This window comes from Castor canadensis, chromosome 10 (genome assembly GCF_047511655.1).
Source record: "Castor canadensis chromosome 10, mCasCan1.hap1v2, whole genome shotgun sequence".
NCBI lineage: Eukaryota > Metazoa > Chordata > Mammalia > Rodentia > Castoridae > Castor > Castor canadensis.
In genome coordinates this window covers 120,951,218-120,967,440 of record NC_133395.1, presented here as the reverse complement: position 1 = coordinate 120,967,440, position 16,223 = coordinate 120,951,218, and the positions used below count along the sequence as shown (strand labels likewise).

Genomic DNA, 16,223 nt, shown 5'->3' with positions numbered 1-16,223 from the left:
AGTTCTTGGGGTTCCTTTGTCTGATCTGGGAGACCCCACTCCTTCACTCTGACCCTCCAGCAAATCAGAATGGAAAGAAGGGCTGAGCAACCAGAAACCCTGCTATTTCTCTGGTAGGCGCATCTCAACAGAAAGTAATCCCAGTTCCCGGGAATGGGATAATGTTCCTCATAGCTTTCTGCAGGAAGGCTACACCTGAACTCCTACCTAAATAGTTGAGCTGCATGGTTCATACACCAATGCACTCAGAATTTGATTCATTTGTGGGCACAAGTGGAGTAAATTTGCAGGTGGGACAAACACGTTCCCACCCCTAGCTCCCGCGCCCCAGGAGTGAAGCCTGAGCTTGGAGATGGATGAACACTTTCTTTCCGGTTGGAGATATGACTTTGTCTTAGGCCTCTCCATTTGGCGTCTCTAGACAGCCTGCTCTCCGCTGGTGAGAAGTTACCACTGATTTCTCAATTTTTCCCTCCCCCAAGAACTTTTTTTTTTTTTTTTTTTGGTCCGGGGGAGGGGACGAGAGGTCGATACTGAACGCTAGCGATCTAGGAGAAAATTCTCCATAAAAGGGAGGGGGCAAGAAGGATGGGATGGCGTTAGGGTCAGAAGTACTGAGGCGCTGAGGCTTTGGGGATGCCGGGCGCGCTCCCCCGCTCCAGCCCTTTGCCACCGCCCTTTACGCCGCGGACACGGGAGAGTTAAGCCAATAAACACGTAAGCGCCGCTCCTTCCCCAATCGGCAAGATGCCTCTTCGGCTCTTGGCTGCATCGACAGCTTGCAACACTCGGCATCTTTTCTGGAGGCGCCTCCTTCAGCGGCTGCAGATGGCATCCGGCTGTGGGCTCGAGGCTAGCAATTGATTGTCGCCCTTGCCCACCTCGGATCCACGGACGCACCTCTTCCTTCTCCTCCCCTCGCGCTCCTGGGTCTAAGCCCAGCTCGCGAGCGCCGGGCGGAAGCAGTCGCGCGGCCGAGGCTGAGCAGCAGAGCGCTAGCTCCCTGACCTGGGGAGAAGCGCCCACCCGGGAGAGCCGACCCCCGGCTGCCTCCAGCGCCCCCCCCACCTTTTGCACCCCAAGCCGGGGGCTCCAGGGACCCTCCACCTCCCCAGACGCCACCATGCTGGACCCTTCGTCCAGCGAAGAGGAATCGGATGAGATCGTGGAGGAGGAGAGCGGCAAGGAGGTGCTGGGCTCGGCCGCGTCCGGAGCGCGCCTCTCTCCCAGCCGCACCAGCGAAGGATCGGCGGGCAGCGCCGGGATCGGGGGCGGCGGCGGTGGAGCTGGGGCCGGAGTGGGCTCAGGTGGCGGCGGGGGCAGCGGCGCGAGCAGCGGCGGCGGGGCCGGGGGGCTGCAACCCAGCAGCCGCGCCGGTGGCGGCCGGCCCTCCAGCCCCAGCCCGTCGGTGGTAAGCGAGAAGGAGAAGGAAGAGTTGGAGCGGCTGCAGAAGGAGGAAGAGGAGAGGAAGAAGAGGCTGCAGCTCTATGTGTTCGTGATGCGATGCATCGCCTACCCCTTCAACGCCAAGCAGCCCACCGACATGGCTCGCCGGCAGCAGAAGGTAGGTGCGCCCGGGAGGCCCAGGGAGCCGCTCCCGGACGTCGCCAGGCGGGCGGGGCGAACAATGGGAACTGGCGGCGCCGCTGGCGTGGAGCAGCTGAAGGTGGTGGAGACCGCGCCCTGGGAAAGGGGCTGTGAGGCCCCCTCCCCGCGGCCCAGGTTGGCCCGGCCCAGTCCATCCCCGAGCGTGCCTATTGCTGCCTGGGACCCGCGAAGGGCCTGCCGTGCAGCGCCGTGTGCCCGGGCCTCCCCGTCTGGAGCTAGGCAGGCAGATCCCGCTTTGTGACCCGGGAGACTCGGGGAGTGACTTGCAGCCCACGGCGCCCAGAGAGGCCTTGCTCGCTTGCAGGGCTCCCAGCGCTCTCCAGCGGCGGGCGGCTGCGCTCTGCTCCGGGCCCGCCCTTCTGGGCGTGCGCTTGGCGGGCGGGGGCACCCGGCAGGTGGGGGCGCCGGTGTGGAAGGAGAGCGGCGCCTCGGAGCAGCGCTGGGCTCACGGGGCCAGAGGACAGCCACAGGGGCAAACAACAGAACGCAAACCCGGAAGGCGTGACTCTTCGAAGGGCACCCGTTTCCCAGCCTAGTCAGCTGATCACCACTAGGGTCGCCTAAGGGTCCACTGGCACTCACACCGCAGTTCTCTCCACTCCACTTTTCACTTCCTTACTGCCCCCAGAGCAGGGGCGCGCCCCATGGTCCCTGTGACTGGGTCAGAACCTTCACCTTCCTCCCTTTGACCCTCTTCTCTTCCCAAGGTGACTTCGCCGCCACCTTCTGGCTCGCCGAGGTCCTCTAAGCCCTGCTGTTACTGGCTTTATAAAGTGCAGCTGCAAAAAGCCTCGCAATTATAGGCATCAAAGGCTTTTTGTGTCTGAGGCTGGGGCAAGGCTAAGGCGGCTCCTAGCTGCTTTTGATGTCGGGGGAGGGGGGAACGCGACTGCTTATATCAGCTGTTCTCCAGCCAGAGGACGATGGTTGAGGCAGGATGAGGGACAGTGGCGGGGTACCAGCAGAGAAGCAGTCAGGTGCCAGTTGGAGTGAGTTAGTGAAGAAAGCATTTTGTTTGGTCTCTTGGAAATGACTGCATCATTTAGGCTATCAGAAAAGTCAGCATAGCCCCTAGGAAGCATCAACCCCTAACACTTTCAAGGTTGTGGGACTGGTTTCTTTAAATAGTGGATTTCTCTATTGCTGCCTGAATTATATGTTGCTATAGTTAAGGTGTTAGATTTTCCCGTATTTATCTTCCATCCGTTATCTTGAGGTAGCAGATTTCTCTGTTTGTTTTGCTTGTAAATGTACACACATCACCCAGCGCTGCCTATTTCAGTTGTCACAAGCGTGGTATCAGTTTTATTAGACTCATTTCCTGAATGAAAGACAGCAGGTGGGCTACACACACCTCTCCACCCCCATCTCTTCCCCACCTCTGTCACAGTGGTCCTGTGCTTTTCTACTGTATTTTGAACTCTATAGTAGAGTAAAAGTCTCCTTGGAGCTGTAAAAGTTTTTTGGATATTTTTTAAGATTGGATGCTGGTTCACACCCCTTAATATTTCAGATTGGAATTATTACAGTAACTGTTTTTATAGCATGGGAAATTCCATCTCCAAAATCTAGCCCATTAATGATAGCACCAACCAAAGATGTACTATTTTTTTTTGACAATGAAAACTGCTTTGATCTAAGGAAAAAAAACCCCAAACTTCCATTTAATATTCAAAGATTCTGTAGCTCTGTCTTTTAAGTAGATGCTGAGGTCCAGTACTAGAATGGAGGGGAGGAAAATCCCACAGAGACACAGTTCTAACAAACAGAACCTTCAGTTACCTGAGAAAAGATGATCACCAGGCCAAGTTTTTCTGATAGGATTGTATGTTTTACCTGAGTCCATTCAAAGCTGTTATTTGAGGGGCCAGTTGGTTCTGTTTTTAAACATGACCTTAATATCAGAGAGACTCCAAGACAGATTGATAACACTGGCCTTTCAGCAAATTATTTTTAGTTACTGCAGAAAACTATTGCTAAATATATATCCCAGCAAAGCTACTCCAAGGCTGCTGGCTGTACTGGGAAGCTGAATATATATCTCCTTATTATAAAAGAAAATAACCTTTTCCTATTGCTCTAAGTTTTAATGCATTTCTGGAAACTGGTGTTTTGCTCTTTTTCTCTAAATAAGTGCAGATTTTTCAAAATGATCATTGGGAGTGATTAAAAAGTTTGCATAATTATCCTGGAAAATTTTAAAGACAACAGAGATTTTTTTAAAACTAACTTAGTCTTAGAAAAATACAAGCTACTTATAAAGTAAATATGACTTTATAATAGAATAGAAATGGTTGAAGTAGAAAAAGCCAGAGGTAAAAGAAAGGGATAGAGTAAGGAAAGCAGAGAAAGAGAAAAAGCTGTGAGAAGGAACTTTGAATGGGGGGGGGCGAGGAAAGTATATTGTACAGAATATAATGTACCTATGAAACCAAATAGTCTGTTTCTAGCTATCTGTATTTTCTCAGATACCTGTTAGGAGCAAGGCACTCCACTTAGATCATCTTTTTGGAAATAGACTTTATTTTCATAAATTTCAAATTAACTGAAAAGTTTAAGAAAATAGAGTTCCCATATTCCTTAACCCTAGTTCCTCTATTATTATGTCACGGTGGTATGGTACATGTTACAATTAAAGGACCAATATTAATATATTATTATTTTAAAAATCTCTTTTTTATCTAGATTTCTTTAGCTTCTATCTGAATTCCTTTTCCCATTGTTAGATCATTTTTAATTCTCCTAACCATCTTAATATCTGAATTGCCAAGAGAAGACTGAGACCCAGAGTTTTTACAGTTTACCTAAAGTATCATGTAGATACTTAAAAGAATTGGAATTGAGCTGCGGGGAAATCTGATTGCAAATACTATCTTTTTAATATAAGACACTGGCCAGAAATATTCTAGGTTAAAAACAGAATGCTAGCTCCTCTGACAACATACCAAGGGTTATTTCTGATTGACCTGAGAGAGGCCTGCCTCTCTTCCTTTGGTCATATATCAAGTAGTCACCCTGGGAAGATGGAAATTGAGGTATAAGCCTCATAAAGAATATGAAAGAAAGAGATGAGCTGTTAGCAGGTAAATCTGAATGTTTTCAGTTCTTCTATGTGGCTCAAATTGGAAAGGAAAAACGTTAGCTCAGAAAAAAGTAGGAAAGAGCAGAGAGAGAAGCAGAAGAGAGAAGGTATAGTTTTGATAATTACTTAGATTTCACTTTTACTGGAAAAGGTGTCTGCCAGTCCCAAAATCTTCCCAATTAAAACAGGAGATTGTGAACAGACTATTTGCAAAACATACTTTGTCATTTATAGGTATATTTTGCTTGCATTGTTATTGTAAATCTAAATATACTATATATTTATAAATAAATATATATAAATATACTATATATTTAGATTTACAATATATTTAGATTTTTTGACCAGAACAAAAATTTCCCCATCAGAACTCAGTAACTCATAAATGCTGCTGCTGCTTCGCTTTCTCTTCTTATGTCAGAATGGTGGAGTGAATACCTAGAAGCTGGCATGGCAAAGCTACACCATCTGTTTCTAAATTGTATAGTAACGGTGATGGGTGGCTACCTCATGTGAACCAGCTACTTATACGTGCTCCTGACGGGATGAAAAAGCAGGCACTGTAAACAATTCTGTGTGATATTTACATTGACAGGATCATTTTTAATTAGGTAGGAATTGTTCTTTATGTGTGGATTACAATTAGTTTAAAGGACTCTTATGTGAGTGTATATGTAACTGTATATACATGTGTTTCTATGTGTATATATGCAGTCCTAACATTGTGCCTACTCTATTTCATTCAAGAGGATTTTATGACTGGACCAAATGTGTTATAAATGTAAGCTACTCATTTCCATGTGATTCAGCTTATATCCTCCCATGAAATTATGGCTAAGGTTGAGTCACTGTTGGCCATAGAGATTCCATCCTTATTCATTTACTGATTTGACTTTATTTGGGCATGACTCAAATTTTCATAAAATTTAAGGCCTATTGCTGCTTAACTTACATGTGTATGAATGTGTCTTAAATCAGTAATCATGATTCATCCATTCAGATATGCTTTGAGCACATGGTTTGCTCCACTCTTCAAAATTCTTAAGGTTTGCTTTGTCAGTGCAAAATATGATTTGCATTAAAATATAACCTTTTGCAAGAACTAAGTGACTGTAAAACCAGATTTCCTTCAGAGTTATGTGTTTATGTCTTTGTTGGGGGAAGAATTGGATTATTTAAATATGCCTTTTATCATCTCCCCCCCTCAATCTTCTCAGTGCAGTGAAAAGGAACTGTTATGCTGTGGTACTAGCAAAGACTTTCTGAAGATACAGAATATAGAAAAAGTAATAAAAGAGAGATTCTTGCCTCATTACACACCTGGAATAGCCTTACACTTCTCTAAAACTGGACCTAAGAACAAAGGAAATTAAATCTTTCGTTCCTGAAGAATTGTACTGTAAAGTGATACAAGCCAAATGATTCAGAGATCTTTTCCCATGAAAAAGCAAATTCAATACATAATCAGAAACTATCACATTGAAATATAACTGGTATTTGACTTGGGGCCAGGTGTCTATAAAACTGAAGCTGGAATGATAGGGAGAGTTCTAACATTGAACTAAGTTCTAAATAAGTGACCAAGTACTCATTACACCTTGCACTCTTCCAGGCTTGTTGGCAGAACCAAAAGATATCTGAATTCTGGTTCCCGAACTCAGAGAACTTACCATCTAATTTGGAAGATACATACAAGTTAAATAAGTCGAGAGTAGGAAGGTGTATAATAGTAAGAAGCTGATTATAAGTACTAAAGTAGGGAAGGGGGAGAGGATGTGGATATAATACTGTAGAAATCATCATGAGGAAGTAGCCTAGGGTTAGGTATTAAAGAATTAGCATGATTTGTATTAAGCACAAGGAAGGACATGTATTTGCATCCAAAGAAGAGCATGAGTTAGCAGAAACACCAAAAAGAGTCACTGTTTGACACTGCTAGTCAGATTTTCATTCCGAGTGACAGAACCCTAACTCAAGTTGGTAAGTCAAAAAATAATAGGGGCATAGATTTATTAGTACATCAAGTTGAAAAGCTGTGTATATAGGTGACTGCCAACATGGCTACATCTAGGAGTTCTAATGACTTCCTGTACAAAACTTAAAAAGTTAGGTGATGACCAGGTACAGTGGTCCATGCCTGGAATCCTAGCTACTGGGGAGGCAGAGATCAAGAGGACTGCAGTTCAAGGGTATCCAGACAAAAGAGTTGGCAAGACCTCATCTCAACCAGTAAAAACTGGGCATGATGGGCTGCCTGTCCCCCAGCTATGCTGGAAACATGAGTAGGAGGATCATGATCTAGGCCTGCAGGGCCTAAATATGAAACCCTATTTGAAAAATAACTAAAGCAGAAAGGGCTGGGGAGCATGATTCAAGTGGTAGAGCACTCAAGCCCCAAACCCCTCCCCACCCCCAAAGATGCTGAGGAAAAGGATATATATATTGAAATCTGTGTTTGAGCTCCAACACCACCACTAATGAATCAGATTATAGGCAAGTCATCTGTTTGAGATAATTTCTTCATCTATCATCTGGAGGTGGAAATGGGGAGGCTTCAGATAATCTTATGTCCTCTTCAGATAATAGTTGATAGGGCTTTCTGGAAAATGAAGAAACATGTTACCAAGACTTACTAATTCCTCTAGACTTGGATTTGGTATGTTTTTACACTGTCAAGACTCCATCTTTAAATAATTCGTGATGGTTACAGATGAAATCAGTTCAATTGGTCCATCCTTCTAAAGTTTCACATGAGAAAGAGATCTCAAAAGGTTAGAAGAGTATAAACTACGTGTGAGAGATTGTAAACTTCAGTCTGTTCACTGAAACTGACCTTCAAAGGTATTTTTTGTCTACATTTAATTCTGAGCATTTGAAACTATCAAGATATTTCACATAAAACAATCTGAGTTTCTGGCTTCTCTTACAATTGTAAGATGTGGCAACACTAGGCTTGAGTTTCCATGGATTTGCAAAATGCAATAGAAATAATACTCCCCAGTCATCAGTTAAATAATGGGATGCTCACCATTTTTAACTCAATTCTATGTGTTCCAAGAGGGAGACCATTTACATCTGGATGGTGAGATAGTAGCTATGTGTGGTCCTTGCCAACACTATCTCTTCTTACCAAGCAAATACTGATGGTCTGAACCTGACCTATAAAACATCCTAAGAAAGGATCTGGAATTTGGACTCTATGTTCCCTGTATCTAGAAAACTGTTCTAGCTTTTTTGTTAGGATCAGATTTATTGTTTCTGCAGAAGTAAAGGGTTGATGGTTAGAACTGCCTTATTATTTTTTTCATTTGTCCATCCAAGCATGTGATAGAATTACTTTTCTGATAGCAGGTAAGTAAAGGGGAAGGAAAGTAGTTGATGGTTTGAATCTGGTCTTGGCTGTTGATATCTTGGTGAAGTCTGAAGGACAATGGATAAGAATTTAGATGCTATTCCAGCCAGTTAGAAGCTTGGGCAATTTACCTAACATCTCAGAGTCTCAGATTACTCATCAATAAAGGAGATAGTTGTGATATTGTCATCATTTTGTTCTTGTAAAAATTAAGTCAGATAATATTGTAAAGTTCTTAGAACAATGTCTGACATCTGGTAAATGCAAAAGAAGTGTTCTTGTTATTGCTAAGTTGACAGATATAGCATTGTGTTATTTTTATCTTTGAAAACATTGAGACAATTAATACATATAAAGTACTGGCCATAACAAGCCTTATATCCATCATTTCTATCATCACCATTGTCAGCAGTGGCAGCAGCATAATCAGACCCAGAAGGCAGGTGATTGTAATTGCAGCATCCTCTACAAACCAGGTGGGTCAAGGGTACAGCACACCACTGTCTTCCTCTTTTGTTGAGATGCTTCGCTAATATTTCTTTTGACAAAGAATAGGTACCCACTTCTCAAAACCCATGTTAGCCACAAGCAACAGGGATAGGATTGTCAGACAATTTGTTAAACAGCTAATGCTAGGTACATGTGCTACAAGGTTATCAGAGGACTCCAACATAAGGCTTCTGGGTCACTCAACTGGTAAGTGGTGGGACCCTCAGAATTCCTTATTCTCCAAGTAGCAGTTTTTTTCCCCATTATGTTTGATGTCATAGAATAGGTCGCCTACCTCCTCCAACTCTTAATATTTTGGTTTGATCCAATAGCTCTTTAAAAAAAAATGCTGGTTTACTTTAATGGTATTGACTTTTGCCATCTCAAATGAATTCATGAAGTGTACTTTTTTATTTTTGTGAAGAGTAAATTATAAGCATATATGACTGTGAATCATGTGTGTGTGTATATATTTACATACATATACTTATATGGCAAAGGAAGACTAACATAAGTAAGTATAGAATGTGCAACAGAGCATAGTGACTAAGACCTCCAATCCTGTAGGTTTTCAGTCCATGGTTCAAATTCCTGTTCAGGCTATGTGATCTTAGACACATTATCCCATCTCTTAATGTCTTTGTCTCTTTCTTTGCCTTTTTGGTAAAGTGGAGAAAAGATATTAAGGTTGCAAGAGGAAAAGCATGTTAATTGCTTACCAAATCTTTAATATAGGGCAAATTATGAGCAAACATGAGCACTAAAAGTAATAATAGCATTGCACTTTTTTGTCTACCAAAAGCTTCCACAGTATTTTATACTATAATACCTTTGTTGGAGCTTTTTCTTATTCTAGAATGCTTCTCTCACCTTTCTTTCTGATTCATTCTTGTTCATCCTTTAGTTAGCTCAAATGTTATCTTTGTTAGGAAATTTGACCAAACATTTATATTGACCTAAACCACCCACAACTCTGTAATCTGTCCCTTCTATTTCTGTGTGGTATATTTAAATTACCTTTCATGTGTTTCTCTCTCCTCTAAGAACCCAGAGACAGGGGTGACATTTTATTCCCCTTTGATTCCCTGTCTCACATTGTCTGACACACAGTAGGTGTTCAGTAAGTGTTTCAACTCCACATTGATGCCTTATTTCCTAGAGTTTTGAAGAGGAGGAGGTGAAGTAGTCTCAGATACAGTCTGTCTCTATTACTGAGACACAACTTATTTACTTTTATAAAAGATCCTCATTGCAAATTACCAGACGATTTCAAGGTAATTTATGTCACAGAAACATGCTATCAATTACCCCTAAATTTGGCTTGTTGATACATTTCTAGATCTATTATGGAGAAAAGCGTCATTAAAAATCTATACACAATTATGAATTTCTTGCAATGGCTGAATCCCAGCTGAACTTGAATCTCCATAGCATGTGTTTAAGTGGCCAGACATTAAAATAAGAAAGTGCCATAATAAGAATGAAGTTTCTATACTGGTTATATGTTCTGTATCAAGTTGTTTTCAATTTAGCTTTTTCTGAAGGAAAAAAAACCCAGTCAACAGTATTATAATGAAAATTAAACTGTTTAAAATATTATCACACAATATTGTCAAAGTTATGTCAGGGAATCTGTAAGTTCTATATATTTAGATATAAAGAAATATGCTTTTCTCTACTTTTATGAGACTGTGGTATTTTTCTTTTATTGTGAGCTGTCTAACACTTTGATGTAGTTAGAATATAAATAATAACAATAGAGCTAATGCATTTTGGATTTGGCAATAAGAATATGATAGGTACGAAATATCTATAAAAGTGTAAAATTGCTTCTTAGGTGTGGCATTTCTGATACCTTTCAGTAGTGAAAGGGAAATGTGACTTTGTTCTGTCATTTCTGTCATTTTAGCTAGAGGGAGAAAGATTTGAAGAATGAACTGAGTTACCAAGTCCTCAAGAACTCCAATCTGCTGGCTACTGTCCTAAAATTGAGAGACAGGGAGTAAATTGATGATATATTGATGGCCTTTCAGCAGGCTCTGAGAGGAAAGTACACAGGTATGCTGTGGTCGGTCTCACAATCACTTCTGTGCAATAGGAAAGTACTAAGTACTTTGAAATTAACTTTTTAAAAAATGTGTGCTAAGAGCACATGCTAAATTGCAAAACCTCCTGGGGATGTAACACTGTCAAAAAGACAATAGGATTTTTGGCAAAGATGCAGAGTGATATAGAGAATCTACTGTGGCACTTAAGAAAGCAAAGGGAAAACATTGAAAATTCTTGCAAATAATTATGCCTTCTGTTGCCCATGTAAAAAAAAACAGCCTTTTGGTGTGGATGGTAGGCATAGAGTTGTTTAAGCAAATGAGTTGAAATATATCTTGAACATCTACTTTGGCGATTTTTCTGACAAGTATAGCAACTGTTGTCTATAAGGCAGCGTGTCATAACATACTGTGTTCAAAACATTTCTTCGGGGCTCTTCCATATTCAGTTTTTGTTTGTTACACATGATCAGACAATGTTATACATTGTTTTGAGCCACTTCTACATACAACAAACTTATTATATTCTGCAGGCAAAATACATAGGCATTTCTGACAGCTTTCCTAAACTCTAGGAATCTAGCAATCTGGCAGAGAAATCAAGGTACACCTATATATAAAATAGTGGAAGGCAGGATATGGTGTCTGAATCTTAAATATTACTGTCCTTAGGTCTCAATACTTAGCCCTTATTATGGGTAAATATGCCTCCCCCAAAATCATATGCCAAAGTACTTGTACCTCAGATGTGACCTTATTTGGAAATATAGGGTATTTGAAGAACAATAGGAGGTGGTTGGGACTGGCCCTATTCATTATGACTGGTATCCTTAAAAAAGTGTGGGGAGGGGAATTTGGACAGAGAAATGCATACTGGAAAAATGCTATGTAAAAAGGATGGTGCTTCCACAAGCAAGAGACACCAAACATTGCCAGCAAACCACTGGAAACAAGAGGAGAGGCATGGAATAGATTCTTCCTCACAGCCTTAGAAGGAGCCAGCTGTGCTGCTAACGTGATCTCAGATTTCTGTTATTCCACAATCAGTTTCTTTATTGAAGGCACCCAGTTTGTGGTTCCTTGTTTGGGCAGCCCTAACTAACACAGCCCTCTTCCCACCTCTTCGCCATTTCTCGGGCAACCTCACCACTAACAATGGCTTAGTTCTCACATCTGTGTCCAGTTCTCACATCTTTGCCTCCAGCACAGGCCCCTTCCTGACTGTAGTCCTGTCTATCACTTGTACTAGCGCTACTCAAGATGTGACTGCAGACTGCTGAAAGCCAGTGAATGCTTTGTTACAAACCACAGTGAGACAACAGACTTGGGTTGGAATGCAAATCAACTTGCTCCTTTCTTCTGCAAGTCTTGCTCCAAAAAAGTTGTCAGCTGATTTGAACAGTATGTTTAGTGATGAGACTGATGTAATTTTGGGTATAAACACTTTATCTTGATGGGGGCCAGTTTCAAGCCATTCACAGGAAATACCTGCCTCCAAATGGATCATACTTGGAAGAACATTGACATCCATGGTATCTCCACTCTGTGTCTTCAGACCATGCAACAGTAACATGTATCTTCTCCCCTCTGTTTTCTAGCTTAGGGGATGGTCCAGTGGCACTCGCATATAAGCTGTTAAAAGCAGAAACATGCAGTTTAACTTTTAATCTCTAATAGAGCACACAATCACTGCCAAAGAATACACATGTCCTGTTGCTGTTCCTCCTAGCAAAAATTTCATCTCCTTCTCCTCTTCATTACTGATGTCCTGCATTGGGCCTGCATGGACTTAGAACTCTTCTCTCTGTCCCCTCTCTTGCCCATACCCCATCCAGCTACAAGAGAGATCGCCTGGAAACACGAATCTTGACCTTTGGTTGCCCAGAGTTGTTCTGCAGCTTCCTGTTGCCTACATAGGATACAATCTGGACTCATTTATATGGTATCACTCTCTCTCCATCCAGCCTCAACTCTGGCCGTTATCCTGAATGTACTCTTGGCTTCTATCCATTAAACCACTGACTATCGATATGGTTTTGGGCTTCAGGGTCTTTGCACTCCTGCATAAAATGCCCCGCTCATCTTCCAACTCATTGCTCCTGGTTCTCAGCTATTATAAAGAACAAGAAGAAATAGTCACCACTTTTTGGATATTTACTTTGTGTAGTAATTATTCTATTTACTTGCAAGCCATCAGTCATTTAATAAGTAAGACAGTGACTAATCATCTTAAGGCAGTCAATAAACTTGCTTCATGCCACACCGGGTAAGCTGTAGGGCAAGTTTGAGGCCCAAGTGGTCTGATTGTAGCTTGCACTCTTCACAGTGTGCCATATTAATGACATCAGACTTTCAGCTCATCTTCCTTCAGTGTGCCTTCTTCACACAGTGATTCATTTAATATTCCCAACTGATGTATAACAGATACTACAGACACAGAACAGGTAAGCGGCAGCTAGGTGATGCATGAATTCAGCTTGTTTAGGGAACAGCAATATTCCTTGCCATTTATAGCATATCCACTGAGATTATCTTGTTTCTTCATTAAAACACCCTTTGAGTAGGTAGGCCATGTATTAGAAATCCCTATTTTGTAATAGACAAAAGTGAGGCTTGGGGAGCTCCTGCTGCTTGACTAGAACTGCAGAGGGTCTACCTGAGCCTCCTGCTTGCATCTAGGGCCCCTTCCACTGTGCCTCTGGTCTCAGAGTCACACTAAGAGGGACCTGGGCCATGGTAGCCATTTGAAGGTCATAGCAAGTCACATTTTCGGAGGGTGCGCCTCCTCTGCTTGATAACAAATGTATTAAAATGTACCTCAGAGTTCTTATCTAGTTAACTTTTTTATTATAATAATTGAAATGTGTTTTTTCAATCTTTTTTCGAAACTATTTGTCTATGTAAATTGGTTAATAAATGACTGATTTCTTATCAACCATGATGTATTCACAGGGTTCCCTGGTGTTGAAAGAAGCAGCTTCACCAATGCTTTTCAATTATAGCAATATTTTATAAGGACTAAATTTAATGATGTGTCAACATGTATTTGGAAGTCATTTAATTGAACAATTATTTGTTTAGGTTATTTTGTTTTTATTTGTACATTTTGAAGTAAAGCATTTTATTTAAGAGCTGAGACTTTTTTTTTTTGTGGTACTGGGGTTTGAACTCGGGATCTCTGGCTTGCTAGGCAAGCACTCTACCACTTGAGCCACACTTCATCCGTTTTTGCTTTATTTTCTTTTTCAGACAGGATCTTACACTTTTGCCTGGAGCTGGCCTTGACCTTGATCCTCCTACCTTTTTTGCATGCTTATGCCAGCATGGCCAGCTTGTTTTTTGAGTTATAGTCTTGCTAACTTTTTGCCTGGGCTGGCTTTTATTTATTTATTTATTTTCTTTTATTCATATGTGCATACAATGTTTGGGTCTTTCTCCCCCCTTTCCCCACCCCCTCCCTTACCTACCCTGCCCTCTCCTTCCCCTCCCCTACCCCCTGGCTACCAGGTTTGGGCTGGCTTTGACTGAAATCCTCCTATCTCTGCCTCCCAGGTAGCTGAGAACACAGGTATGAACCACCACACCCAGCCCCTTAGACTTGGTTTTTTAGGCCCCTAAAAAGTTCCAAGTCTCCAGCCACCATGCTTCTGTTGCCTAGCAGATGAAAGACAACTTTGGCCAGTTTCAGTGAAAAGAAATGGCATTTGAATTAGGCCTCAAGCTGAGTGATGATCAAATGATGGTAGCTTGATATATTTTGGGTTGAAGGAAAGATATTTTCAACTATTCAGGGATGAGAAAATGCAAACCAAATTTAGGGTCTCTAAGAGAATGAACATGATTGCATAAGAGTCTAACATTGGCAAGAAAAGAAATAAGAGCAAAGGTTGGCTCGTGACTGTGAACACTCTTGCACACCAGTGGGGTTTTTTTGGGGGGGCATTGGTAATCACCCTGTAAGCAGTGCAGAGCCACAGAAGAATTCTGAGCAGGACAGTGATGTATCAATCCAGTATTTTAAGACTAATCTTAACAAAGGGTATGGATGGTATGGAGAAGGGAGGGAAAGGAGAAATACAAATGTCTTCACATTGTGAGAAAATGTCATGAATTATGTCTGAATGCTATATCCACTTAGATTGCCTTTATGGATTTGTGGGGAAATTTGTAGAAAATCTCATGAAATTTGTACCTATATATAGAATCAATAGTTCAGAGGCATTTCCTTGGAGCAATTGTTGATTCATTTTTATGTATCTGTCATCATGCGTGGGGTATGAATGTTCATTTTCTCTCAGATCTCACTAATGTAAAGCAAGGTGCCTGTCCTTTAGATTATATTTCATTTCAGTGATCAATATTCTGACCCTTTTCTTGAAAGTGCAGAACTCTTCTGAGTAACATTGTGCATCATCCACATAGCAGTTAGTCCAATCCCATAAAGGACACAAGTTCCATAATAAGCCCAGATACATCAAACCCATAGGAGGACAGAGGAGGAAGCCCAACTTCTGGTGTAGGTCTAAGATGTAGAGAGAAAATTTCTAAAAGTGTCCAACCACACTAACAGAGAACCTTGAATTTGCCCCACAACCTGTAATTCCACCTCCCCCACACAGAAAGGAATGCATAGGCTCCTAGAGAATGGGGGTGCCTTTAAGCTTCCTGATTCTTCCTCACTCCTCCCCAAGTGGTAAGTTTTTGATGTTAGTGGTAAGATTCCAGGAATCTATTGGGCCACCTTTATTAGTGTCAAAGTCACTTACATTAAAAAGGAAGCTTAAGATTCTCTTATGTGACAATCGATGTATGATTTGGATATAAGCAGAGGGGAAGAGAAAGGCTACATGTTCCAGCTCAGCATTCTAAAGTTCTAGAAATAGTAATTTTAGTTTCTACTTGTCATTGTTTGTCTGTGTAGATACCATTCCTGAGAGGACTGGAAACTTTGGTCTAAGATAAGATTCAGGTGTTCTTGGGTCACCAGGTTATAACACCATCTTAATGTCTTCAGAATACCACATTAACTGTGGGAGGGCCACAGCTAGCTTCCTGGATGAGGTTACATTTGCAGCTGAAGGATAGGTAGGGTCTAAACATAGGGAGGCAGGAGAATGGGTATTATAGGGGCAGCATGACCAGAAACACAGGAGCCCAACAAAACTACAGCACATAGCACAAAAAATGTTCCTGGTCTTTTTTGGTTTTTTTTTTTTTTGATTGGACAAGTAAGTTGGAACCAGATATTGGTGAACACTGAATACTACAAGTCTTTGTCAGTTGTTCTTTATTTGGGAGGGAATAGGGAGCCTTTGAAAATGATGCATACCCCTGGGTAGCTCTAATGGAGTTAACATTTAACCAAGGCAGAACATCTATCACAAATAATACAGACACCTGGGTGATTGCCAAATGGAGGTGATTGACCTTGACCTTGCCTTGAAGTAATTTGTTTTCCCATGAGGCACTTTGAGACTTCAAATTCTCCAGAGAATATTATCAACACAAGCAGAACGTCTTATTTGCAGAGGGCATTATTTGTTCCAGCATTTTTCTATGGCTAAGTTAAAAACAACTTCTTTTGAGTTTTGACAAAAGCCCTACATGATTCTCCAGTCTTCCTGTTCACCTGGCAATGAAGAAA

At 41.8% G+C, this 16,223-nt stretch overlaps 1 protein-coding gene across 12 annotated transcripts in view; it reads left to right on the top strand.

The window, feature by feature from the left end:
* Nucleotides 1–538: 538 nt before the first annotated feature.
* The window catches only part of Cadps (calcium dependent secretion activator), a 450,183-nt gene continuing 434,498 nt past the window's right edge, over nt 539–16,223 (top strand). For 4 of the 12 annotated variants that reach the window (XM_074044109.1, XM_074044108.1, XM_020172794.2 and 1 more), the window contains exon 1: nt 543–1,564. In XM_074044109.1, coding sequence (XP_073900210.1) covers nt 1,124–1,564 — 441 coding nt within the window. In that variant the 5' untranslated portion in view covers nt 543–1,123. Of the gene's footprint in view, nt 1,565–16,223 lie in introns of all 12 variants that reach the window. The other 8 variants (XM_074044113.1, XM_074044105.1, XM_074044104.1 and 5 more) reach the window with 5 other exon arrangements.